We start from the raw sequence: 27,352 nt of genomic DNA on the forward strand, positions 1-27,352 counted from the left end.
GCGATAAACATCAATCTCAACCTCCATCCAAGTGTTCTTCAACATTTGATGAGTGACGGAGCCACATGCATCGATAATTCTTTCACGGAGATCATTGAGGTCTTGCACAGGTGTTTGGTAAACCATAGTCTTCACATAATCCCAAAGGAAAAAGTCCAAAGGAGACAAGTCTGGTGACCATGGTGGCCATTTAATGGGTCCACCCCTCCCAATCCAATTACCAGCGAAATTGTTATTAAGGAAGTTAGTAACACAACGGGCATAATGTTGGGGGGGGGGGGCATCCTGCTGAAACATGTACACATGAGGTATACGAGGTACAGCATACTGTTGCAACATTTGCAGGTAACTTGCACCTGTAACTGTAGCTTCCTCAAAGAAAAAGGACCCAATTACTGAATCTCGTGTCAAACCACACCACACATTCAACTTGGGGCTGTCGCGTTCATGTTCAACAACTGCATGGGGATTCTGCTCACCCCATATTCTACAGTTATGCCTATGCACTTTTCCGGAAATGTGGAAGGTAGCCTCATCTGAAAATCTTATGCGTGTTAGGAATTCATTGTCATCATCAATGCGTGATAGCACTTCACTAGCATAATCAAACCTAGCGGGTTTATCACTGCACTTTAGTTTCTGAACAAGCTGTAACTTGTAGGCTCTAAGCCTTAACCTTATATGTACGATATCATGCACAGTAGAACGTGAAATTTGAAGTTGAGAACCAGCACGTCTCACAGATTTACGCGGGCTTCTCTGGAAAGATTCCTGAACTGCAACCACTTTATCCTCGCTCACACGCTTCCGACCACTACCTTTCTTCCTCAACAAAGACCCTGTTTCCAGCAATTGTTTATGCCATTTAACAATGTAATGACGTTCTGGTGCTTCCTGTCCATATTGTTGATGGAATCTTCTTTGTACCGTTACAGGAGACTTCAATTCTGCAAACCAAAAGCAGCACTCAACTTTCTGACGAACAGTAAACGGCGCCATTGTACAGACTACTCACGAACAAAGCCACGCATGCACTTAATTATGTTACGATTTTTTCCCTTCTGGTGGTAAAAAAAAATCCTTTCTTCCCTCTTCCAAATAAACGTTATTTGACATTTCTATTGTTAACGATTGTTGAGTTGTTATTTAAATTCTTTATTGGTATATTTTTTTCTCGGACACACTGTATATGTATATTTTGTTTATGAATAATACACATTTTTATATTTCACTTACTTTAAGAACCAAATAAAATCTCTTGGAACTCATTACCAGGTGAAAATATGGTTGCTTGTTAGTGAGCACCATGCTCCCTTCTTGCGCCTCCAACACCACTGAAACAAAGGCTCATAGAGCGTCAGCGATGACTCATATTTCGGATTGTTGTATCATATTGAAGGGGATACTTGGAAAGGAGTTAGATGAGAGCTTGGCTCTCACACTTCCACGAATCTTGAATTACAAGCATTTAAAAATTAAAGTGAGTGCAGAGCTCACCAGCGAGTACTGGCGGGCTAATGTACTACAGCTTGATTGATATGAAATGCAAATTCTTTATATATTTTAAGAAACTGTGAAAACTATAGTCAAATACTTACAAATTGCCTGCTAGTTAACTATATTTTTCTAGCAGAAACATTCCCTAATATAACTTGGACTGATATGCATGTAGAAATTGTTGACCACCAGCAAATGTGTTCAGTCACATCCCCCATCTCTTGAATTATTGAGAGGGTGCATGCCCTCTTTTCCCCTGCTAATGGTGTCTGTGCACACATACAAACTGCAAGTGTTAAAAAGACTTCAAATAATTAGAACAATAACTTACGTATAGCCACTTATCCATTCAAAATTGTCCAGAAGACTCCATGCCATGTATCCCTTTACATTGCAGCCATCCACTCTCACAGCTTTCAGCATCTCACTGATGTAGCCCTAGAACAAAGCATACTTGCCGTTTGTAGTAGAAAACGTTCAGTGGAGGGATTTTTGGTTGAGCCGTGAGATTAGCTGGGAGCGACTTGCTCCTATGGTTTAACATAGTGACAATGAGACAGCAGGGGAGATGCTTTGCGGAAATTTTGCTAGCCAGGAAGATACCATCCCCCTTAACTTTGAGCATTTATCACAGGAGATATTATAAGTTAATAGTCACAGATATTCTTTGGGCTTAACTGTCCTCGCAGAAGAAACCACTAGGTTGAATTGACAGTATGGTGTGTTTTCATCATATTATGTTAAAAGATTCTCCATTGGACTTGTCCCTTTTGCAATAATTTTACAGGAGATATAGCAATCAATCAACAAACTTTTTTAATATATTTTTATACATTTAGCGTTAATGTATGGGGAATGCTCATTACATATTATGCAAACTACAAGGTGTACAACTTTGCTTCCGCCGTTTTCCGACAGGTGGCAACAACAGGAAGTAGCGGTCGAAAGAAGCAGATCGCAGACGTCACGCAGTTAGCTTGGACATCTGTCAAGATAACCCCATTCAAACATTAGTCGAGTGGTGTGTGCATCGTGAAGTTGTTCGCGATTGAAAATGTCAGTGTACGAGCCAAATTCTCGCCATTTGTGGGAGGTTCTACTTTTTTGTTTCAATATGAAGAAAACTGCGGCTGAGGCTCATCGAATGCTCTCCACTACGTATGGTGAGGACGCTATAAGTGAGAGAACCTGTCGTGAGTGGTTTCAACGCTTCAAGAACGGTGACTTTAACGTCGAAGACCTGCATAGTGGTGGAAGACAGAAAGTTTTCGAAGATGCAGAATTAGAGACATTCCTGAGTGAAGACTCGCGTCAAACTCAAGAAGAATTGGTATGGGTATAATTCAGAAAGAAGGAACTTGGGTCCCGTATGAGCTGAAACCAAGAGACGTTGAACGGCGTTTGTGTGTTTGTGAACAGTTGCTTCAGAGGCAAAAACGGAAGGGATTTCTGCATCGGATTGTGACCGGGGACGAAAAATGGGTTCATTACGATAACCCAAAATGCAAAAAATCATGGGGATATCCTGGCCATGCTTCCACGTCGATGGCCAAACCAAATATTCATGGCTCCAAGATCATGCTCTGCATTTGGTGGGACCAGCTCGGCGTCGTGTACTATGAGCTGTTAAAACCAAGTGAAACAATCACAGGTGCTCGTTATCGAACGCAATTAATGCGTTTGAGCCGAGCATTGAAGGACAACGGCCGCAATACAGCGAGAGGCACGACAAAGTGATTTTGCAGCATGACAACGCACGACCCCACGTTGCCAAAGTGGTGAAAACGTACTTAAAAACATTAAGATGGGACGTCCTACCCCACCCACCTTATTCTCCAGACATCGCTCCCTCTGATTATCACCTGTTTAGATCAATGGCTCATAAACTGGCTGACCAACACTTCCGATCTTATGAAGAAGTCAAAAAGTGGATCGCCTCCAAAGATGAACAATTTTTTAGACGCGGCATTCGTACGCCGTCCGAAAGATGGGAGAAAGTAGTGGCCAGCGATGGACAATACTTTGAATAATGCCTGGGTAAGCAATGTTTTTCATTACAGCGTCATATTTTTGGGGAAAAACGGCGGAAGCAAAGTTGTACACCTTGTATTAAAAAAGCTTCTAAAGCAGAATGTAAGCAAATTAGTTAAAGAATTTAATAATTGGCTACACTGGTTGTACACATTGAGGGCATGGGAGCCAAGGCAAGTGGCTATCTAAAAACATGTGCCCTGCTTGCTCAGTTCCACCACAAATCTTGAGTTCTTTACATTTATAGTAGAAGAAAAACTAAAAGCTACCAACTAACCTTGTAGTAGCTAATTCTGCCAGTATCATTCAGCTCACCAGTATCTGAAAACCCATTTTCAGTAACAAAGATGATTGGGTTATTGTACTCCTTCTTGATCCAATTTAGAATCTTACGGAAACCCCAAGGGACAACCTGCAAGGAAATTAATTATTTTTAAGAAAAATCAAGTTGCAATATTTCAAGGAAAATAAACCAGGCGTTACGCAGAGTTAGTAGATCAATATAAGCAAAAAATAGGACACTGTTCCCGAATGCAGGACATAATCATTCACTGTAAATACATAATATTAAAAAAATATATATTTGCAAATAATAAAAAATTGATGCGTTTTCATTTAAAAATAATACATTTTAAATTAACTTTTTAGTGAAAAATATTTACATTTAAGGTTAATAACATTATTTTGTGTGTTTTCAAGTATATATTTCCGAGGAGCATTGTTTTCAACATTTGAGTACTAGTAAAAATAATCACTCCACTACGGGGCTGCCTTCAGGCCCAGGCTGACCACTCTTAAGATCATTATAAAATTCAAGTATAATTCCCGGTTTTCAAGGCGAATTTTGCAAAAATTCAAGGGTACAAGCAAATGTTTTCTCTGTACCTGTTAATTGTGTAAGAATTTCAAATTTACCTAATAAATTCAAGATATCTTATCTTGCAATAATCTTCCATCTGGCAGATGCAAAGGACACTTACACGCAGCTTCCTTTTCCTCATTCGATAGAAATAAAAGCTAAACTATGAAAATCTTGCCTCAGGGCATTTATAAATCATATCCAAGTAATAATGAGAAGTCCGGTGAGGACAAAAGGATAAGAAAGACAAAGTGTTTGTGGAATCTAGAGAAAATTAGGAAGAATGGGACATTTTCTGCAATTGAGCGAAAAATTAATGAATAAACAGATTAGGATGAGGAAGGCACCAGAATTGGAGAAAATGAAAGTGAATAAAAAAAATACTGTTTAACGCCATAGAATAAATAAAAAGAAGAATTGGGAAGAGCAAAAAGGAAGCTTCAGTAAAGAAATAGGTTACGTTTCAGGCAATAAAGAAGACAAAAAATTAAAGAATGAACCAAGTAAAATGAGACATAAACAGCTTAGAAATTAGATTAATGGAGAATCACAGAAGCAGAAGGAAAGCTAGGTGGAAGAAAAATTGAACTGAAAATGGCACAGGGTAATGTATATGTATCGTACAAAAATCCATTAATAGGCAAATATATTATGGTAGGTCCATCCTCGGGGCGGCTTATAGGACTCGTCACAAGGAGTTATTTAACACTCTTCTCTAGGCTAGAAATCTTACCTTCAACCAGGGAGAAGCCGTTTTAGGCCACAAAGGGTCAAAACTCTCTATGGTCATGGTATCCCTCATCCATGAGGGACTGGGCCCTTCAACTCCTGACTCCGAGAGACGGGTTGTGTAGTGGTTGAGGCCAAAGAAATCAGAGGTCCCTGAAATGCAAGACCAGTGTCTTACATGCCATGAACTTGCAACTTATATTCACACATAATGAATGCTTCATATAATTGTTTTGCTACCTTCATAGTATTTCCCAAATGAGTAGGTAAATGTTGGAATGAATGAGAGAGGAAAGAAGAGTTTACAGGATTCTTGTTGGGGAACCTAATGCTAAGAGAGCTGTAGGAAGGCCAAGACGAAGATAGAGGGATAACATTGAGATGGACCTAAAGGAAATCGGTAAGGATGGAAAAGATTGGATTGATCTTGCCCAGGATAGGGACAGATGGAAGGCTTGTGTTGTTGCAGCCAGAGAGTTACTTAGTTATTTTAATTTTTAATGAAGAATATTCTATTTAAACAAGGAAGAAGTACGTTCTCTTTTACATATAAGATATTTGTTGCTCCAAGTAGATAAAATACTATAACATAAAATATGCTACATTAATCTGACAGCAAGTGTGAAGACAAAGTAATATACATTATTCAAGATTCTTCCTGTATCTTCCCTAGATCTCAGTACATGTTTTTGTTTAGCAGTAAAGTGTCAAAATGTGGATAAAATCTAGAAGGGAAACTTTTGTATATCATCTAAATTTACCTTTGACGTATTCTTTCTCTTCTGTTGTAAATCTTGGCAATCTTGATTCTCTTCTTCCTTCTTTGCGGCTGTGTGTGTCTATGAGTTCCCTCATAACATCTGGATAATCTCCTTCCCTCGAGAAGATTGGATGTGCAAACCAACCAAGCTGTGTAATAACAATAACTATCACTTATAGAGTACAAATAATACACAGATAAACAGAAAACAAGCTCATGAAATAAGCCAAAAATGTTGTTGATCACTTAGGGTACTGACCTGCAATAGATTCTCTTAAGTTTATCATTTTACTTTGCACAGCAATTTTCATTAACAGAAGTGCAAATATTCTGATAAATTTGAATTTTTTGGTGTCTGAAATGCAATATGTCAATGTAAAGCAGTACTTGCTAAATTTATTTAATTATGAAAAGATTCTCCCGGGATATCGACCTGGTGAGTTGAGATGAGAGTGACGTTAGCTCTCGAAAGCCTGGAATCCTTTCCACGACTCATGGTTGATAGCCCAAGAGAATATTTTCATCATTCGTGTCTAGGAAAGCTTCAAAACTTTCTTCTACTTTAATGATGTTGTCCAGAGGAAACAAAAAGATTCAATTAGATCCAGTCGTTTGAACCAATTTAAACCAAATTTTATATTTGACAACAAACCCAGACATAATTGCACTAATACTCTTTATGATTATGCCAAAATTTATTTATTAATATTTAATTTCAAGGGTATATATTAATTAATGTATAAAGTTGAACAAATTTAAAAGGTATTTATGAGTACAATTGTTGGTATTAGAACATCCGACATTTAAAGTAAGAATTTTCTGGACCGTGGCTACGCATAAGGTTGAGAACCACTGTTTTAGGGAACTTGATCTCTTCTATTGTCTGGAAACTGTGATCTTTGAGGGTTGATTTCAACTTGGAGAAGAGGAAGAAGTCTGCTGGTGCCAAATCAATGGAGTAGGCTGGTTGTGGGACAACAAGTGTCTGGTGCTTTGCCAAAAACTCCCGGGTAACAAGTGAGGAATGAGCACATGCATTATTGTGATGATAATGAACCATCCAGGACTTGTTCTTCCACATCTGTGGCATATTGCGCTGCACCTTTTCTTGTAATTGTTGCATGACGTTAAAGTAGAACACTGCATTCACTGTGGAACCGTGAAACACAAACTCGATTCTCTAGCAGTCGAAGAACATGATTAACATCTTTTTAACGAGGAATCTACTCATTTATCGTTCTTGATGGAGATTCAACCTGATCTTAAATGCTGTGTTGACCTGAAACATTCCTCGCCATAGGCTTCATGTAACACATCGTAAGTCTCTTTGAAAGTTTTATTCAATTTCACACAGAATTTAACACATACTCGATGCTCTTCCCTTCCAGTTACTTCATAGTAGGGAAACTGAAAATTGCGGCAGGCACTCAACACACCTGCACTCAACACGATCTACTGCATTACTGCGGTTAGCAACGGCTTTGAAAATGGGCCAAGTTAATAACTAAGGACACCACCACTGTTGGTTATCTTCAACGAATTTATATACAAACTTAACAAAATGAGTTCGGATTCTTTTTGAACAGCCCTTGTATAACAAAAGTTAATACTTTAAAAGTTAAGTTTGAAAGTCATATTTATATATCAATGTTTATCAGGCTTCTTCTGCTGTGTGGTTATGCAAACATTTTTGGATGAAATAAATTAAAATATCAGTACTTGCCCACCAAGGGAAATTCCCGATTCGAAAACCTAATTATGTTTGTTACCTTGTGGAGAGTCTTGTTCAGTTACCTTGAATTGAAGAGAATTTTGAGCTGCTTGAATGTCTTCCGATGAATTTGTTTTTGGTTCAAACCAATGTGAATCAAGTGTAATGCCAACATGTCCTAGTGAAAGAGAAAAAGCTTAAGCTGATTGAGTTAAATTACACATTTTTTAGCCTCCACTGGCAACAAGATATATTGATACTGAAAGATAATGGATGTATCTACCATTAATTTCTAATCTTGTCAAGGTGAGTTACATTAGCAGGTAATATGTAGAGATTACAATTGAAATCAAATTATAAAAATGTTAATAATTAAGCAAAAAATAACTTTTTTGTACACTTTATATGTCTATTTATCTATGTAGCTATCTTTCCCTTTCTTTCACTCTATACACACACACACACACACACACACACACGTACACAGGAGGAGTGAAAGAGTAAATTTATAAATAAATTCTAAAATATAATTTTCTCCACAATATATTCATAATGCACAATGGAAATTACTATAAATGATATAGTGTAGAGATATTTGACATATTCATGTGGGTGTGTCTTCCTGGTAAAAAATAACAAAATTTAATTTTACTTGGGATATTTTTATAACTTCTTTTTTTTAAGCTTGTCTGAATATGCATCTCCTCAAAATTAATATTTAAACAATTCTTATGAATTTTATTTACCTTATCTGCAGCAATTGACATTACATTTAAATCAATAAAAGTTGCAAGAATACAGATTGGTATGTTGCAGGGCTGCCATTAGGGGTGTGTGATGCATGCCACCGCACAGGGCCTCGCGCTTTGAGGGGCCTCGCACTTTGAGATATGTAATATTATTGACTCTTTTATTCACATTCCCTTCTCGTGAAAAATTCATCACATTAGAATAGATAAAATAAAAGAGATGAAGCCACATTAGGAATACAGCTTTATTTACAGTCATACTATAGAAAAGGAAACCAAAATCGAAAACGGGTACAGTGAGCCTCCTGTGAAAATAAAATTTCAGCACTAACAGTGGAGTATTGAAACCGAGCTCCCAGGCCCCAAATTTGAGGATGGGGAATTTACATTGTTGGTAAATTGAGAACAGATGTCAAGAAGAGGATAGACCATGACAGGGAAACTTATCCTGATCAGCATTTTGCCTTTTGTGTAAACGGATCCGCAACTAAATAGAAATAAAGATTTGGAGATACTTTTATTTCTACTTCCTTGAAACCCAAATCCAAACCCTTGCAGATATCGCGGATTTTACCACTATGCCAATGAACCAAAAAAGGCTAACCCCGGGTGGTATTTGAAGAGTGGATGAGGGTGAATTGCCCTCTGGTTTCTCTATCCCCCTGTAGTCAAAGTTGACCTGATTTCCGCCCACTTCGGGGGAAAGTCGAAGAACCTTGTCCTGTGGTTGCTAATGTTTTGCTCTTAGGGAAGCAAATGTATGTTCTAATTTTTATAATGTTCCAATGCTAAAGGAGCAGTTAACTGAAGTTCCTCACATTGGAAATTTTTCAAATAGCACAACGGGCTCTCCTCCCTCGCCAGATTATTGACAGAAACTTGTGTCGTCAAAATTTGACTTCAATTATGGGATTGACCAGGGTGCACACAGAGGTGGGCAGATAATGGCGAGGACCACATTATCAAATATGCGTATTTGGGGTGATTTTTTTAAAAATAATATAAAATTCAACATTATACATTTTTCTTAAATATATATAATATTGTAATATGTAAAAAAAGTTTGCAAGTTGGCACCAGCTGCAATATGTGCAATGAGGTGGGAGAGAGGGAAATCAGAATGTATATCCTTAGTAATGCATTTACTTTAGCTGGTTTCAAGTCACTTTTACTACCAGGTGCAAACATATTTCGTTCCTTAGGTGAACGGAATGATGAATTTCGGGGGGAAGGTAGATCAAGTAAAGTGTAAAGCTAAGTGATTTCAGTTATGAAATAGTTACGCTGTCATAATTAAATGCTTTATGAGGATTATGACATGATGTGGACGAATGCCATTGGCCTTGGGTAGGAGGGGATGGCGACCCCTGGGATTGACAACGTGAGGGATACATTTTATCTGAGATGTAATCTACATTGTGCTCTCTAAAAGAATTTCCCTCAATTATATCTTGCATAATATTTATACTTCCACAACACATGTGTAAAGAATAGCGTTCGTAGTAGACAAGTGTTAAGTGAAGGATTTTGTTCGAGTCTTGGGGGTAGTTAGGGGAGATTCTTTGCATAAGCAAAGGGACTTAGCTGCGAATACCATTCTCTCACACACCCCTCCCCACTGCACCTAGAGCATTGGTAAAGATTTTAAGTAACACACAAATATTTATATTCGTGTATGGATATATACGTATGTAAAAATCAAGACTAGATCAGGCTGCACAGGTTTTTGCTGCAAACCACCGACAACCTTTCACAGCATGAAGAGGACATAAATATGATCCACTTTTCTTTATAATGTTTTGTTGATTTAAAGTCGATGAGGTTTCATTTCAACTTTATGACTCCTCAAAAATCGGCATTTTTATCCTATATGTTTGCAGTCACGAATCACATTTTTCTACCAGGAAACTACGAAATCTTTAGTATGCTATGGATAGATAGGAAAGGGTCGCCCTCAGGATATTAATATAACTTAGCGAGCCACTAAAGAACGATAAGCAACAGTACATGAATTGAGTGAAAGTGAAAATCAGGAATGTCTTTCTGCCAGCTTCTCTGCCAGCACAATCCTGCTTCCATAGAGTATTAATGTCTCTATGTTGGTAAAGGTAAAGTTCCCCATACATATAGCACCATGTCATGAAGGCACATTTAGGAGATGTAGGGGTAGGCTCTTACACATTCTCGATCTCAGCCATTTTGGAGGTGATGTGATCAGCACAATGCTCCAGCTGCCTTTAACCCTGGAGTTGCCCCAGGGGTGCTCCCAGGTGCCCATTTATTTCAGGCTGGGTGGGACCCCAGAGCGGCTTTATGTGGGGACAAGGCCAGAAAAATTCGAACCTTAGATCACCCATCCCGGGAATCGAAACCGTGTCTCTGGCATGGCAGTCAGACGCTCTACCAACTAGACTACCGCAGCTCTTATGTATGTTTGCAACGATGAATCTGTAGTGCATGGCTACATACATACAGGATAAAATGTGTTTTTTTTGAGGGCCAATAGAAAGCCGAAACAGGTCGTGAAGTAGCAAAAAGTTATTAATTACAGAAAGTTATTTGTCTTCATGTCCTCAACACACTGCCAAATTTCGTTGGTGGCTCAAGGGAAATCCTTGTGTTGAAGGCGGTGTAATAATTATGCAATATTAATAACCATCTTGGTTTTAGGGTAGAATTTTACGAGGAATTGAAGGTGTATACATTTTCATTTTTCAAAATATAATGGCCTCGTGGGTATAGTTCGGTCAAGGCCTGCTGCTTCCTAACGGTGGCCCTGGTATGTTACCTTGCTGCACACGTCTGAATTCTTCATCATAGATATGATAGGCTTTGGCGTGAGCATGAAGGGTTGTGTGGGCACAGAGGTATTCCCCGATTCCATTTGCCTTAGTACCTGGAGCAAAGAAACCCACAGAATACCCTACAAAGCACTGGACCCACGGTTCATTGAAGGTAATCCAGTACTTCACCTGGAAACAGAAACTTTCTTTTAGACTCGACATAAAAAATAACACATACATTGTTTACACTCATGCCACTGGATGCAGTTTTTCCAATTAATGTAAAAAAGGAACTGGATGCCTGAATTGATAGTTAACCAATTGCTTAGTTATAATCAATGGTTTCATGGTGGAACTAGAACCTGATTTATAGGTCCAAATAAGCAGGCAAAAAGGCAGTAAAATTAGGAAAATAGGCACAAAAAATAAAAAAAGCCTTGTATTCATATTCTTCCCCCCCAAATTCAATACTTCTGTTACATTAGCAGATGTAATGTCGAGTATTGAACAATGTTTACTTCAACGGAAACTATTGTATATTTATACATTGTTCATTCATTTTCAAAACAGAAAATGGTTAAAATTATCTGTCCTAACATCAAATAATGTCAACAATTGCTCTCCAGTGATGAATTATTTTTTTTTTAATTGATCTTCTCAACTTGAAAAGAAGCAACTTGGGCATATTTCAATTAAGAAATTCAACTCCGAAAGTCCAAGGAGAATAATTCATACTTGCATCTTCTTGTTTTGGATTGCTTTTCTGACATCTTTAGCTAATCACGATAATGAGGATGCATGATGATCAGATTCAATTAATGGCAACTTAGATGAAAAGCACAATATTGATATTCTTACTGTTGTAATTCATTCAGTCATTTATTGTTCTCTGTTCAATGAGTAAGTTTATAACTGAAACTCCACATTTTCATATCTTGTGCCTTATAATTGGCATGGAAATAGATTTCTAAGTTTTACAGCATTCATACTGATGTCTTCAAAATTTAGATATGCCATCCTAAACTTGTGAACTGCACTGTGGCCATGCACTCTAAGGTGCAAACTTTGGGCTCCAGCTATGAGACACGCACAGGTTCAAGTCTCCTGGCGAAAGTGGCCCTCATGGGCTGTTACGTCATGGACAAGAAATCCTACACCTCCTTTTAAACTTGCAGTTTCAAGTCGTAAACTATACAGATGCTGCATTGTCTATACACTCAGAAATTTCTCAATTTGACCTCTTCAGTTCACGTGGACATTTTTTTGCAATCCTTACTGTTCCCTCCTCATTTTCTCAATCCCTTTACCATGTAACTTTCTATCTTTGTTACTTTCAATGCACTTATTATTTTTATAACTTCTTCTTCATATCTCTTGGTCTCTTTATGTGGACCTACCATTTAAAGGTCTTAACTATATATTTAGTGTCCTTGGCTTCTATTATTGTTTTCATTTTTGTATCTAGGAAGTTGCTTCAGCCTTCTTGGGCAAATGGTTAGGATAAGAAGCCAGTGGTTTTAAGTTCTATTCATTAATTATCCTATACATCGTAATAGGGCTAGATTTATATTTAGAACATGCAAGCCATGTTGTAAAGGAAACCAAAATTATTTTATCATATACTATCTTGGCGCCTCAAGTCTCTTCTTCTATTTTCAATTCATTATTTTTTATTTTCACTTACCAGCAATACGTTCCCACCATAAAGTTTACCTGTTTATGATCAGCCATTCTTAGGTAAAGGAATGTTTTATCCAGCTTTGAGGATAGAAGGAGAATGGCCTTATGTTTAACGTGTTAACAATAGGCCAGGTTGGGAATCCTAATGGTGAGATTTTGGTGCTAGACAAAGAGCATCCACCTGCCTTCTGAGCACTGGTTCTGATTTAATGTAATAAGAAACCAGCATCACCTAACTTTACTTTCGACTGAGCAATGAATGTTACAATTGTTGGTTAAATATCGTGCGTCCATTTCGATCTGCAGCCGAGAGATCGGAAGAAGCGTGGCGGGCGGCGCTGACGGAGATGCCGACATTTGCGGCCTGTAATGCCCGCTTATTTTTATAGACATATGCAGACATTTATATAAATATTGCAAAACGATCACTAACCTGTGTTATAACACGCAAAAGTTCTTCTGTAATTCATCCAAGTTCTGCTCTTATATACACAAATAAATACGCTATAGAAACGATGTTAAGAGCCACAGATAAAAAAGCATTTTAATCATGGTTTTGATCAGTAACGTCCTGCTTAAGTTTATATCCTTGAAAGAGTTTTGTGGCGATGGGAATCGTTTGGAGGTTTCGAATGTGCAACACTGTATCAGGATTACACTGCAGACGAAACCGATAAAAGTGAATGGTTTTCGTGAGCTTCCTCGCAATCCGAAATATCCGAGCTCGAGTTTTTTGTTCCTTCGCGACTAGATGAAGACAGAGTTGTAAATATAGTGGCGAGCAATGTAAACCAAGAGCGTGTTAATTTCGTACTGTGCGCAAGAGTGTTATTCTTGGTTACTTGTTTGTGTTATTGTAGTGTGTATGTGTGACGTGTCAGTGAGACGATTGGAATGCCAGCCGCAAGATTCACGTTAGAACAAAGATTTTTTATGTATGACACGTACGTAAAAACAAACTCGTGTCGAGACGTGTGTAGGTAATTTGTACAGAAATTCCCATGCGTTTCAACTCCACACAGAGATACGGTTAGACATCTTGTCCTTAAATTACGAGAAACTGTATCGTTAAATTTTAAAACACCTAAGCAAAAACGACGGATTCTAACCGAAGCAAAACTCGATGATATTGGTGCAGCGTTAGAACGTTCTCCAAACAAACCTCTACGCCGTGTTTCACAAGAGGCGGGCGTGTCAAAATCATCGGCACATACAGTCACTAAGCTACTAAAATTAAAACCATACTCTTATAACACAGGTTAGTGCTCGTTTTGCAATATTTATATAAATGTCTGCATATGTCCATAAAAATAAGCGGGCATTTCAGGCCGCAAATGTCGGCATCTCCGTCAGTGCCGCCCGCCACGCTTCTCCCGATCTCTCGGCTGCAGATCGAAATGGACGCACTGTATATTAAACACAAACGTACTGTTTACTACTCAATATCCTTAAGGATCAGCACTGATTGTGATGAAATCAAGATAAATTAAATTAAATGTAATTCTTCATTCTCTCCTATTCTCAAAATAGTTCTTTACTAGTTCTTCTGAGTATATTATATGCCATTTTGGATTTACATATTCCTCACTCAATACTATAGTAAAAATTATATCTAAACTTCTTTTTAATTATCAGCCTCAAAAAGGCTTCCTTAAGTTTTTCCCTACAAAATAAAGAGTAATTACTTTTAGCATAATAATTAATTAAAATTGATTGAATTTTATTTGCATCATTTGTGGAACTACATGCAAATCGTTTACATCAATTGCCAAACTAAATATCTGTTGAGATATTGAACATAATATTATTTTCTTTGTAATAGTATATTGCTCATAATCTAAGCATTTAGAAAAGTTATGAATTACCAAAGCCCCTGCTAGGTATGGGAGGTTTATATAACATATATATGGCTGAATATTAGAATCATATTTGTATTAATACAGAAGATTATGCTCTTTCTGTGACTTACGCGATCTCCAAAATGACTAAAAGCCACTTTTGCATAATCTGCAAAATAGTCTGCCATGACTGGATTTGCCCATCCTCCAAGATCTTGTAATTTTTGTGGGAGATCCCAGTGGTAGAGTGTCACCTGGAAGGAGGACAAACATGTCAGAATTATGTAATAACCATAAATCGCTAAGGGATACATATTCGTATTAGATTTACAGTTTACTTTACTGACACTGACATCAAGTTCCACTCTATGTTAGTTCTTATTGTGAGACAGTGTAAGATATTAGAATTCATGATATGCCTATAATGTTAATTGGTATCATATGGCTCTTTCAGTATATATCCTCTTACTATAATATCAGACTGCATTTCGAGGTTGTATCATTTCTTAATTTTTTTTGTAGTCATTTCTTAATTAATTCAATGTGCTCAGTTCGAAAATAGCACTAAAACTCTGGATCTGAACAGATAACCATGAAAAATCTATTTTTATTTAAGTGTGCTAGGCAAGTTTCAACACAGTCTCTGTAAGTATATTCTCTAGTCATTACATTGAAATGTAAAGATAAGAATACATTACTCGCTGTAAACTGAACTCCACTTGCATATCTGACACAAGTGATAAACCCATGCATGATATAATAGGAACACTGCATTCCCGACATTTTAAACATAAAGTGCAATGTGAAAAAAAGTCCCGTTGAAACTGTTTATATTTTCATGAAAACTATGTACACAAATATACGTAACCAGCTATTGCAATTTTTCATATACGTAAAGAAGTAAATATGGCCAGAAATAAAGATTCACATTATCACACACAGAACAAATACTTCCAGATTTCGGTCATTGCATCATAACATATGGCATATTCAAACAGGAATTTAAGTGTTACCATCGAAATCTTTAAAAAAACTAGACTCAAGTAACAATTTTCATTATCAATCATATTCATACTCAGCACCCTCCAATTACTAAAATTCAAGTAATTTGGTTTCCAAACCCTTTTGGCTGTAGACCAGTGTAATCTTCGTTCTATCTGGAAACTGCACCCTACATCTTTTTTAAATTGCAGGTACTTAAATAATACATAAATGGAATAAATAATGTATAATAGAATTTAGAAAAAAATAATAATTAAAGAATTGCAAAACAGTGTATACAAATAGTAAAATAATGTACGTCATTCGCCAACAATTTCAAGGACAAGGACATTTTATACATAGTTATAGGCAACCCAACTTACACAAGTCATTGGTGGGTTGCATATAAATCAGGCTCAATTTCGGAGTTATTCTCGATGGGAGTCCCAAAAATTCTGGAGTTGACCCAGCGCACAGTGGGCCAGAATTCGGAAAATGGAGACAAAAATCTGATTTGGTGAATAGTGATACTTTTCGCTGTCAGTGTCAGTATTTCTAATAACAGAATATAATACATAAAAACAAAAATTCTGTGGTTATTCATATGATGGCAGTCAAGGGTGTATCCAGGGGATGGGCCCAGGGGGTCCTGACCCCCCAAATTCCTTTCATTTTTTGAGAATACTATGGTAGATTCAGCATACTTTCCAATGAGACACTTGACGTGGCAGGTATACAGGGTGGCTCAATAAGTCACTTAACACCCTCAGTACAAGGCCACTGCGGCATGGAATGTGAAAATGGCGATGACCAATCATTGCCTGGCCAAGGGGGAACAACATTGACGCCACCCACACGGTCGGCGGCCATCTTGATGTCCGCCATCTTGAATTCAACTTCAGAATTTTAAATGGGAAGGGGGTCGTGCGAGAATTTCACGAGAAATGCAACGGTGAAGGTTTTTTCGACGTATCTTTAACCAGTAAAAAGTTATGACTGAATTTTTGTACCAATTTGCTCCTTTTCGAGGTGTTAGAAAAATGCCTTAAAATTTGTTTAGTGCATCGGTAATGCATCGAGATCAAAGTGACGTCTAGGGAGAGAAGTTCGCATGCCATTGCACACGATTTTAATCGGATACATCCATGAAGAGCTGCGCATTATAAATGGTTGTTGCGAACAATTTACAGTGTGACGCTTCCATTGAATTAAAAGTCCTTCACAGTGACAAGGCTAATGTTTATGTTCAGAAGGAAGTTTATAAACAGAATATTCGATGCTTTTTATCTGATAACCCATTTTCGACAGAAACTGCTTCATAACGTTCCCATAAGTGTCCTGGTGTTCTTCCCTATTGAAAAACTCTGTAAAAAGTACCTTCTTCCACAAGCAAAGATGAAAAAACCTGTTTATTTAACAAATCCAAGTAGCCCTAAGCATTTAAGGTTCCGTTGATGGAAAATTGACTAACCAATCGTGTTCCACATAGCACGCCACACCATTAACTTACCAACACTAACCATTCATCTTTGATCTGTCGAAAATGGGTTATCACATCAAGATGGCCGCCGACCGTGTGGGTGGCGTCAATGTGGTTCCCCTTTGGCCAGGCAATGATTGGTCATCGCCATTTTCACATTCCATGCCGCAGTGGCCTTGTACTGAGAGTGTTAAGTGACTTATTGAGCCACCCTGTAGAAAATTCTCTGTGTGCACGGTTTGTGGATTCTGAAAATAACATCCACTAAAAGTTTTTTTTTTTAGTTTCACACTGGGTAGTGATATACCAGCTGAAAATCTGACTTCAGTTAAATGGAGCTGTCCGAGTGAACCATCCCAACAATGATCTTCTAGCCGCAGTTGAAAAGGGAACTTTCTTAATTTTACTCTGTGAAAAGGTTTTCAGTTTTACTGTACAGTTGTCAAAGTATTTAGAGCCCTAATCACAATTTAGCCTCTGTTCTTTCTTACCCAAGAGACGTCACAGAACTGCTTCAGTGACTTCGGGAGATTTCAGATGACTAGTTCAGCCAAATATTTCAATCTGCTTCTGAAAAGTGTCAACAGGCATTCAATTCTGAAATTACGATTCCAAGAATGAAAATCAAAAACAAAAGAAAAACGAGATAATTATCCTCGTATTATTATAGGGGGGGACGCGCCATTGGCCTTGGAAATTTACTTTCTGGATACGCCCCTGATGGCAGTGAAAAATAATAAAGTAACGCACACATGTACAAAGAATGCCCTGTGCTCATGTAATACTGAGACAAACTGCAGTTTGAAGTATTGCAAAAAATCGGTTAATTCCTGTGCTTGTTGACATTTACAACACTACCAAATGGAGCCACGGTGGTCCGGTCAGCAGAGCCTCTGACTGCCAAGCGGGGACTCTGGTTCGATTCTCGGGTGGATAATCTAAGGTCGGATTTTTTCCCGCCCTTCTTCATGAGTAAAAGTGGCCCTGAGGTTTGCACAGCATGTAATAATTGGGTACCTGGAGGCAACCCCGGGGGAAGGGGGAGGTACCGGTGCTAATCGCATTAATTCCACAAATGACCGAGATCGTGAATGTGTGGAGCCTCAATGGCACGGTGAATTTCACCATCTTTACACTACGAAATACATTTTTGGGTGCACTTTGTTCACATACTGACTTAGATAAACGTTAACCTTCACTTTCACTGTTAGTAGTGGATATATTTTCGTTGGTCAGGTAAGTTGTTACGTTTCATCTGACACTCCAGTGTTGCCAAGCAAGCGAGTGACGTCTTCTCATGATTTCTTAGCAGGCAAAGACCGAAGGATTGATATTAGTGGATCAGTCGAGATAAGTAGATGATGCATAAGATCTTCGTTGGCAGAAATTCGGGAGCTCTCACGGGAAAGTCACTCTTTTAATGTTCTTGATTCTTGGTTCTTGATCCTCCTCAGAGAGCTGCCGATTGGAAGAACAGCTTCTGCTATGGCATCTGAAGCGGTGTACGCCACCGGGCATATGCTAGCAGAAATATTCTGCTACGGAAGTTTCGCAGTTTCCAACGCATATTCACGAAAACTGAGGATGTTAATATGGTGACTTAAGTATAGAGTTTAGAAAATAACCTGCATCGTTTGATTAAGACCTCGTTCGTTGACACCTATGATTTCAGCTGACTTTTTTAGAATCCTGAAAAAATTCGTGTGCCGTCTAGCCATCATGGGTGGTGCTACTACCATATTGTTTAGGCTTGTCAACGACGATGCCCATGAAGCGTTTGAATTTCTCGTTTTCCGGACTTTCTTTTTTGCTTATTCTTCTCCACGAGCCTGCCTCCTATTGAATTCGAGTCGATACGACATGTGAAGGAAGAACTCAAAGAATCGAATCCATGCATGTGGGAACTGAGTATTTGCCGATCTTCGAGTGACCTCGTCAAAATTGTTTTCATCTCTGGTGGCGAAGCGTCACAAATGTAACATACGTGAGCCGAGGATGTACCGCTTACTTTGTTGCAAACTGATGTATGAAAAATTGTCAGATCTTCGCGAATTTAAGCTGATGGGTATGTAGGACTGAGATGCTGGATATGGGCACAAATGTATTCCTATTCTGCTCGGTTTACGTGTAATGCAATTCTATTTCAATGCAGGCGTGTTTGTCATTGTGAAGCCGTATGCAAATGACATTTTAAAATTTCATAAGTGCGAATAGGCACGAGTTGGCAGCCAGTTTTCTCTTGGTTTCATTTGTAAAACCCATTGAATCATTTGGCATAAACATGTTCATCCCAACTCGTCCCACAAATTTTGAAAGTCAAATGAAAGAAACACACATCATTGCAACTCAGCAGAAAACAGCAGCGTATGAACCTGCTCCTATAACAATCCCCACAATTCAGTAAATAAATTCATCCTCCACCAACGGAAAGTAGAATATGCGCAACAGAAGCCAACACAGAGAACGTTCTGATAAATCAACACCAGTCTCATTAGGTGAAACTGTGTGCGAAACAACTGCGAAGTGGCATTTGGCAAATGTGTGGGTTTCACCCACCTTAAAACCTCATTCACGTTAACACCTGAGTGAAACCAATTGCGTTTTCAGGCAGCCCCATCATTGTTCTACAGGGAACTAACGGTTTAAAGGCTCTGCTTTCAAGTAGGAATTTCGATTTTTGTCCCATTTTCAGAATTCTGGCCCACTGTGCAGCATCGTGAAGACAATTGAGGAGCTACTTAAAAAGAAGAAGTAGCGGGCTTGGGTCTCGAAATCCATAAAACAGCGACGATGGGACTCGATGCTCTGACGACGCGTCATCCAATGAAAAAGCTGCCCTGGCCCTTAGAGGGCTGTTGTGCAATGGGGTATGATTTAGTTTGATATGCAAATACAAATAATTTAGTATTGGATCGCAAATGGCAAAATACTTTATGAAAGAAATAGAGTTCCCTACTTGATGAAAATCGATTTCCTGCTATTTCATTGCTGATGAGTTTACACAAAAGAAAAGAAGAGAGGAGGGGAAAGGGGAAGAGAGAAATGAAAGGAGATGTGAGTGAAAGAGAGGATAAGTAAAAGACGAGATGAGTGGAGAGTAGAGGAGAAGAGAAGAGGAGAAGAGCGCAGTGGAGTCTGGAGTGAAAGACAAGAGAGGAGATAAGAAGAGTGGAGAAGAGCGAGTTGGAGACAGGAGGGATATGGGAGAAAATGAGAGGGGAAGAAAGGTGAGGAGATAAGAGGTACTTCCAGAATATATTGTTTCAGTGTCAAGAATTGATGCATTTATCCAATTAGCAACACGAAGCAATCAATAAAACCTTTTAATGGCGATCTAATATATTCACGGCTCAAAATGCCTTTTGGTTGAGGTCAGAGCAAGATAATATCTTTCGCGTGAGATTTTCGATTTTAACCTCGATTACATATCTGAAAACATAAATTTAATGTTCATATGTATAACAAGTATCCACATTTTTTCACTTCTCACTTTGTTGAAATAGAGATGTTAGTCCTTAACATTTCATCGTTAATAACAAACAGTCGGCCTCCATGAAGCCATTTGATTCTACTTTTAATACGAAAATACCTGTTTGTGTATGCCAACCTCCGTGGCGGAGTGGTTATCAATCACAGCACGCTACGACGGCAGAGGTTCCAGGCTGCTATTTTTTTTTAAATTTCTTTTTTATGTGTGTGTTTGCTCCTGGTGTCGCGCCACCCCAAAAGACCGTTGGACACTTATGAAGCTTCCAGACAGATGGCGTCGGTGTATCGAGGCAGTGAGAGAATACATCGAGCACGCTTAAAAATCGCAAAATTTCTGCTGTGGAATCTTCACGTCCAAATCAGATGAGTCTCATTCTTTTCCGACTGACCCAAGTACTTAAACTTTTCTTTAATTTTGAGATGCTTTCTTACAGTATAACAGCTATCTTTGAGAATTACTTTTCAAAATCATTTCCCAGATTTCTAATTCTTTGAATTCTTCTTTCGAAATAGCTACAAGTTTGACTCATAAGCTTTACTCGGGCCTCTTCACCTTTGAATGCACAGGTTATCCTGAGCCCCCAGGGGGACCCCAGACCACTACGCTAGTTACGACTATGGGTGTACAACAATTTCCTTGTTGCAATATCACAGGAAGAGACCAATGTTATGCAGTACTGAAACTCCAGAATATTTTCCTTTAATAATGTATAATCACAAGAATAAGTTCGAAGAAATAACTCGTAATTCACAAGAACTCCTTGTTTCTCAGTTCGCGGCCTGTACCGTAATGTAGTGTCGGTGTTTTTTTCCTTTGCTGTGTTTGCGATATTATCGTTGTGTGGTAAAATGCATGGCGCAAGTGGTGCTTATGAACGAAAACGAAGTTTAATCAATAATTTTTAATTAGATGTGCCTATATATTAAAATTTACAAGTGTTATTAATACAGAGTATGCAATTAGTGGGAGTGAAGTACCATGATAACAACATTGATAATAATTATAATAATAATGATAATGTCAGCAGGGCCCAAAATAAAGAATAGGCTAGGACCCCAAACTTTATAAACCTCTCCCTTCCTGGGTGCAGATGGCATAACAATTGGTCTGCAGTTTCATCTCCCGCTGGAAATTAAAAAATGTCGGTGTTGGACAGTATAGTGAGGACATGCGGAAGGACATAAATGGTAGCCGTAGACAGCAGCAACAATGGCATCCGATGCGTTGACCAATCAGCGCAGTTATGGCCCTCAAAGGACTGTTTCGTCCAGGGTGCGAAATCACTGCAGATTGGTGGGGGGAAGGATCAGACAGATATATATACACCTCTCTCTCTCTCTCTCTCTCTCTTCTCTCTCTCTCTCTCTCTCTCTCTCTCTCTCTCTCTATATATATATATATATATATATATATATATATATATATATATATATATATATATATATATAATGTCATTAAATATGTCTCAATGTATATATATATATATATATATGTCAATTATTAAATAATTAAATTACATTATAAAATATACAATATATTATATCAACCGTCCTTTCATTTACAAATTGAAAATTTGAATATACTACTAATGCTATGAACATGAATAATGATTTGCGTGACTAAGGGGGGAGGGACAAAAATTAAGAGACATTAAGAAGGTAATAGTTTTCTACATAAAATTCACATCTAAATGCTATTACGTTTTTTTAAAATATATTTACATACTTTGCAGTAGCTGGCGAAAGGCGATGAGAAATGGAGAAAAAAACAAATCAGGCTAAATTCTGTGTTCTGGGGATTGCTGGGTTCAGTGTTCCTAGAGATGAGGCTCCGTTGACCGTTCTATGTGTATGTTCTCGATATTATTCCAGTAAAGTATATTCGACTCTAAAACTAATTGTTTGTTTGTTGTTAGAACAAAAACTCTCCCCCCCCGGAAAAGTTTGGTGGGGGGAAATTTAAGGACAAGATCGTTGTGGGGGGGGGCACCCCGGGATTTCGCACCCTGGTTTCGTCGGAGATACGTTTGGGAGCTTGTTTACTTACAAATGGCTGAATCCCATTTTTCAATAATTCGTTGATGAGGTGGTTGTAATAGTTGACGCCTGGTTGATTGATGACATCCATACCACCATTTGGGAGAATTCTTGACCAGGACAAGGAGAAGCGGTAGGAATGGACCTGGAATGCAAAATCAATTTTCGTTAAACAAGATGCAATGTCATGGGGCCTTAAGGCGAACTCCTACCCCGGCGAAGGTTTGAGCAATTTTCCATGTAAGCTTATGGGCGTAACTTTAGTCACGATTATCTAGAGAACCAGTAGACAGCTAATTTTCAAATTTTAACTGAACGCTGAGAAAGGATGTTTCTAGAGAACCACTGATCGATATTTTCATTTTCTGCATCAACGTCCCCATAATTAATTAATTCATTTTATTTGTGAAATATCAGACTTTTTTCACTTTTCTTGACAGGGCAACCCTGTTGCCGGCCGGCAGGTTCACTGCAGCTGCTCGCGGTCGCCTAATGACCTTGTAGAAAGAGGGTTTGGAACACGGCGGGTGGTTTCGCCCCAACACACAACAGGTTTAGAAGATGAAAAGAAAGCAACATGTCTTTTGGCTTTTAACTGGGTAGCTTTTAAATTATGGACTGGAAGTGGTGGCATGAAATTGGTGAAGTGTGTTCCGGACCAAGAAAAATATGAAATTGGAATTTGGTCCGAGAGTTTGAGTCTGAGAGACAAATATGTTTCTAAAGCAGTGGCGTTTCCGTAACAGGGCTGGTTACTACATTATTTTTATTATTGTAAAACACACTATTCTTCCATTATAAATGTAGATAACGGACCATACTATATATGCATAAATAAATGTAGAGTTTGTTTTTAAATTTGTTTTATGCACAGAAAGGCTAGCCAGGGCTGGACCTACAGTTTAAAGTGGAGTCCGAACCACAATGTGCCTGCACCGGGTATCGACCTCGGGATTCCTTGATTACAAGACGACGACGTAAGCACTACGGCATCGGGAAGATCCGCGTATAAATAATACATGATTACATACGTATATACTAGAGATGGCAAACAATATAAAGTTCGGATTAACCGGAACCGGGTACCTGGATCTGATCCTAGAACCGAGTGTCCGTTGATTGACTGATTAATTTTGTTATTATTCGTCGCTTTCTGATACTTGGATAATTGCAACAATAATGAAGAATGCGTATTAGATGAAATTGTTGAACGGCAACTCACAAAAAAAACTTCTATGCCGTGGCCGGGATTCGAACCCAGGACACCCGGCGTTTTAGCACGCTATGCTAATCACTTCGCACGCAGGTCGGCCCGGCTGTCCGGATTTCGGGTTGTGGATGTATGAATTTTACATAATGGCTACATTAGAACCAATTAACTATTAAATCAATCATTTCGAAAGCTCTTATCACTAATGCAATGAAACATTTCATGCACAAAATACAAGTAGCCTATTTATGCCAGTATAATATTTTAATATTTCAATTCCATTGCAAACACTATAAAAAGATAAAGTTACCTGTGCGTACCACTGTTGCATGAAGGCACATTAGAGGATGTGGGGATAGGGCCCCACACATTCTCGAACTGGACCATTTTGGAGGTGGTGATCAGCCCCATACTACTGCAGCTTTTGCCCCCCCCCAGGTACCCATTGATTTGAGGCTGGGGCAGCCCCAGAGCCGCTTTATACGGGTACAAGGCCGGAAAAACTCCAACCTTAGATCATCTACCCGGAAATCAAACCCGGGTCTTTCGCATGGCAGTCAGATCCTTTCTCAGTGTTCAATCAAAATTTGGAAAATTTTTGTCGACTGGTTCTCGAGATAATCGTGACCAAAATACCGAAAACATCCCATAAGCTTTATTTATTTATTTATTTATTTATTTATTAACCAATCACCTATAACAGAGCGAATGCTCCAATTACAATAGGCTATATACAGTATAGTTTACATAAATATATAATACATGATGCAAACACATAGTAATTATTACACAAAACATTATATAAATATGAATACAAAAGTTATACAAATACAAAAGTTACACAAATACAAAAAATTACATACATATACATATTACAAATTTTGAACAGAGGAGAAAACTAAAGGACAGAAGAAACAAAACATAAACAAGTAACAAACTATAAAAGCTTGAGAAGAATAAAGAAATTATACGAATACCACTATTTAAATTGGAAACAGGAATAATCAATACAAAGCAAAAGTTCAAATTTGAATTCGTTTATATGTATACAAAATTTGGAAGGGTATAAATTGTATTTGAGACTATAAATAAATCACTCTAGAATTAGATCTGTTTTATTTGTATATTATATCTAATATGTTGTTTAAACTATATAGATAGTTTTTAATATTAAAAGCAAAATCCAAATCAATTCCATTCGGGACAATATTATTATGTTTACTTAATAATCTAATGATTGGAGAATTTTGATGGAATTTTGTGTTTGATTTATTGCAGTAAAATGGTTGTCGTACTCTTAATACCTTATAATTGACGTTAAAGTTTATCAACTGTATAAGATTTTCACACTCAAGTATACCATTGACAAGTTTGTATAGGAATATATGGTCAGCCATTTCGCGTCTTCGTTGAAGTGTATCACATGAGAATTCATTTAGTAATTTAACATAGGAGATGCGATCTGCATATGAAGATCTCTTGTATTTTTTGTAGTAAATATGTCGTAAAAATTTGTTCTGAATTTTTTCAATTTTATTGATATGGCATGAGATATATGGGTTCCATACCGTACTCCCGTATTCTAATTTTGCTCGTACAAGATTATTAAATAAATATACTAAAGAGTTGATATTAAATAAATCTTTGGAGTTTCTTAAAACAAAGCCAAGCATTTTATAAGAGTCGTTAACTACTTTTTCAATATGAGTATCAAAGGTGAGTTTGTTGTTTAACCATATTCCTAAATCCTTGGTAATGCTTTTTCTACTTAAAGAATTACTGTTAATTATATATTTGTGAGTGTATCTCATATGTCGTCGAGCAAAAGAAAGTACAAAGCATTTATTGACATTAAAAGAAAGCTTATTTGTTTGTGACCAAACGCAACATTTATTTAAATCGGATTGGAGAGCTAGACAGTCAGTCTCATGATTTACTTTCTTGTATATTTTTACATCATCGGCAAACAATAAGCACTTGGAGTATTTAATTGTTCGTGGTAAGTCATTAATATATAATAGAAAAAATAAAGGGCCCAAATTTGAACCCTGTGGTACGCCAGAGTGCACAATAAACGGAAAAGAGGTTACCTGATTATATGTTACAAATTGGGTTCGATTACTTAAATAGGAAGCTACTAGTTTTAATAAACTTATGGAAAAGCCAAAGTTTGATAATTTCTGAAGCAAAATTGAATGGTCTAATTTGTCAAAAGCTTTGGCAAAATCAATATATATTACATCTACTGGGGATCCCTCATTAAATGAGTCAAAAACAAATTGGGTTAATGTGATCAAGTTAGTAGTAGTACTTCTGTTCGGGTAAAACCCATGTTGCTCTGTAGTTATAAATGGTTTGACATGGTTAAATATTTTTTTATAAATAATTTGTTCAAATATCTTAGACGGAGCGGATATAAGAGATATAGGTCGATAGTTTTTTACATCACAAGCATTACCAGATTTAAAAATAGGGATTACTTTACTAATTTTCCAAATATCGGGAAATATTTGGGTTTTTAATATCTGATTAAATATATGACAAAGTGGTATGCGTAATACGTCAGCGCAAGCTTTAAATATATAAGTAGGAATTTGATCCGCACCACTAGATTTACTCGATTTTAATTTTTTTACAGATTCGTTATAATCATCATTAGTTACTGAGTGAATGTTAAGACAATGAGTTACTTCAGTATAGGAAGGTTCAGGAATTGAATATGATGAGGGAGAAGAGGAATACACACTGTTAAAATACTTAGCATAGGAATCGGCAATTTCCTTGCTGGACTCAAGATTTTGGGCTTCATAAGTCATTTCATTTACATAGAAAATGCTCAGACCTTCGCCGGGGTAGGAGATCGCCTTAACACTAACATTCAATGTCAATTTGTCGTATAGATATCTTATATCAGTGTAGCTTACCCAGTATTTTATAATCATACGATCGATCCCCTCGAACCTCTAGAGTATAAAGTTCGAAATTCGTAAATTAGTGATACCCTTGGTTGTCCATACGAAACTACAACAGCCTATACACACAGGGAACAAAATACAATCAATTTATTTTATGCATCAGAAACGCATTCCCGTGGCGCATTGGCTAGCACATCGCTCCACGACGCCAGGGGTCCCGGGTTCGAATCCTGGCCTGGGCATGGATGTTTGTGAGTGTCCATTCGTTAATTTCATCACTCATCCCCATCTTCGCAAATTAGCCAAAAGTGGCACAGAAAGCGAAGTAAAGCCAATCAATCAGAAACGCATTCATTGATGCACTGAAGTTTTTCTTTTTGGCCCCAGCAAAGAATCACTGCTTACAGTTTGATTAATTTCTCTATATTGTTTGTAAAGGTAACGCCAAAGTGCATGATATGATGCAGGTGAGTTCGGCTTTCTATGTCGAGCTGTACATTGAAGTATCAATTGATGCATTATTTTATGCACCGTCCTGCATTTTTCTCCATGATGCACTTAAACATATTGTCTGAGGTACATACTTCATGCATTTCTTGTTTC

At 37.7% G+C, this 27,352-nt stretch overlaps 1 protein-coding gene across 2 annotated transcripts in view; it reads right to left on the bottom strand.

Annotated features, from left to right (window-relative positions):
- The window catches only part of LOC146000391 (myrosinase 1), an 82,788-nt gene that overhangs the window by 1,188 nt on the left and 54,248 nt on the right, over positions 1 to 27,352 (bottom strand). Inside the window, exons 3-10 of one of the 2 annotated variants that reach the window (XM_083137974.1) lie at positions 22,635 to 22,769; positions 14,769 to 14,891; positions 11,125 to 11,308; positions 7,671 to 7,765; positions 5,878 to 6,025; positions 5,121 to 5,269; positions 3,806 to 3,940; positions 1,829 to 1,935 (exon numbers count right to left, since the gene is read on the bottom strand). In XM_083137974.1, the coding sequence (XP_082994100.1) occupies positions 1,829 to 1,935; positions 3,806 to 3,940; positions 5,121 to 5,269; positions 5,878 to 6,025; positions 7,671 to 7,765; positions 11,125 to 11,308; positions 14,769 to 14,891; positions 22,635 to 22,769 (1,076 nt within the window). The remainder of the gene's footprint in view (positions 1 to 1,828; positions 1,936 to 3,805; positions 3,941 to 5,120; positions 5,270 to 5,877; positions 6,026 to 7,670; positions 7,766 to 11,124; positions 11,309 to 14,768; positions 14,892 to 22,634; positions 22,770 to 27,352) is intronic. The other variant, XM_083137975.1, reaches the window with a different exon arrangement.

Source organism: Lepisma saccharinum, chromosome 16 (genome assembly GCF_977018435.1).
Source record: "Lepisma saccharinum chromosome 16, izLepSacc3.1, whole genome shotgun sequence".
NCBI lineage: Eukaryota > Metazoa > Arthropoda > Insecta > Zygentoma > Lepismatidae > Lepisma > Lepisma saccharinum.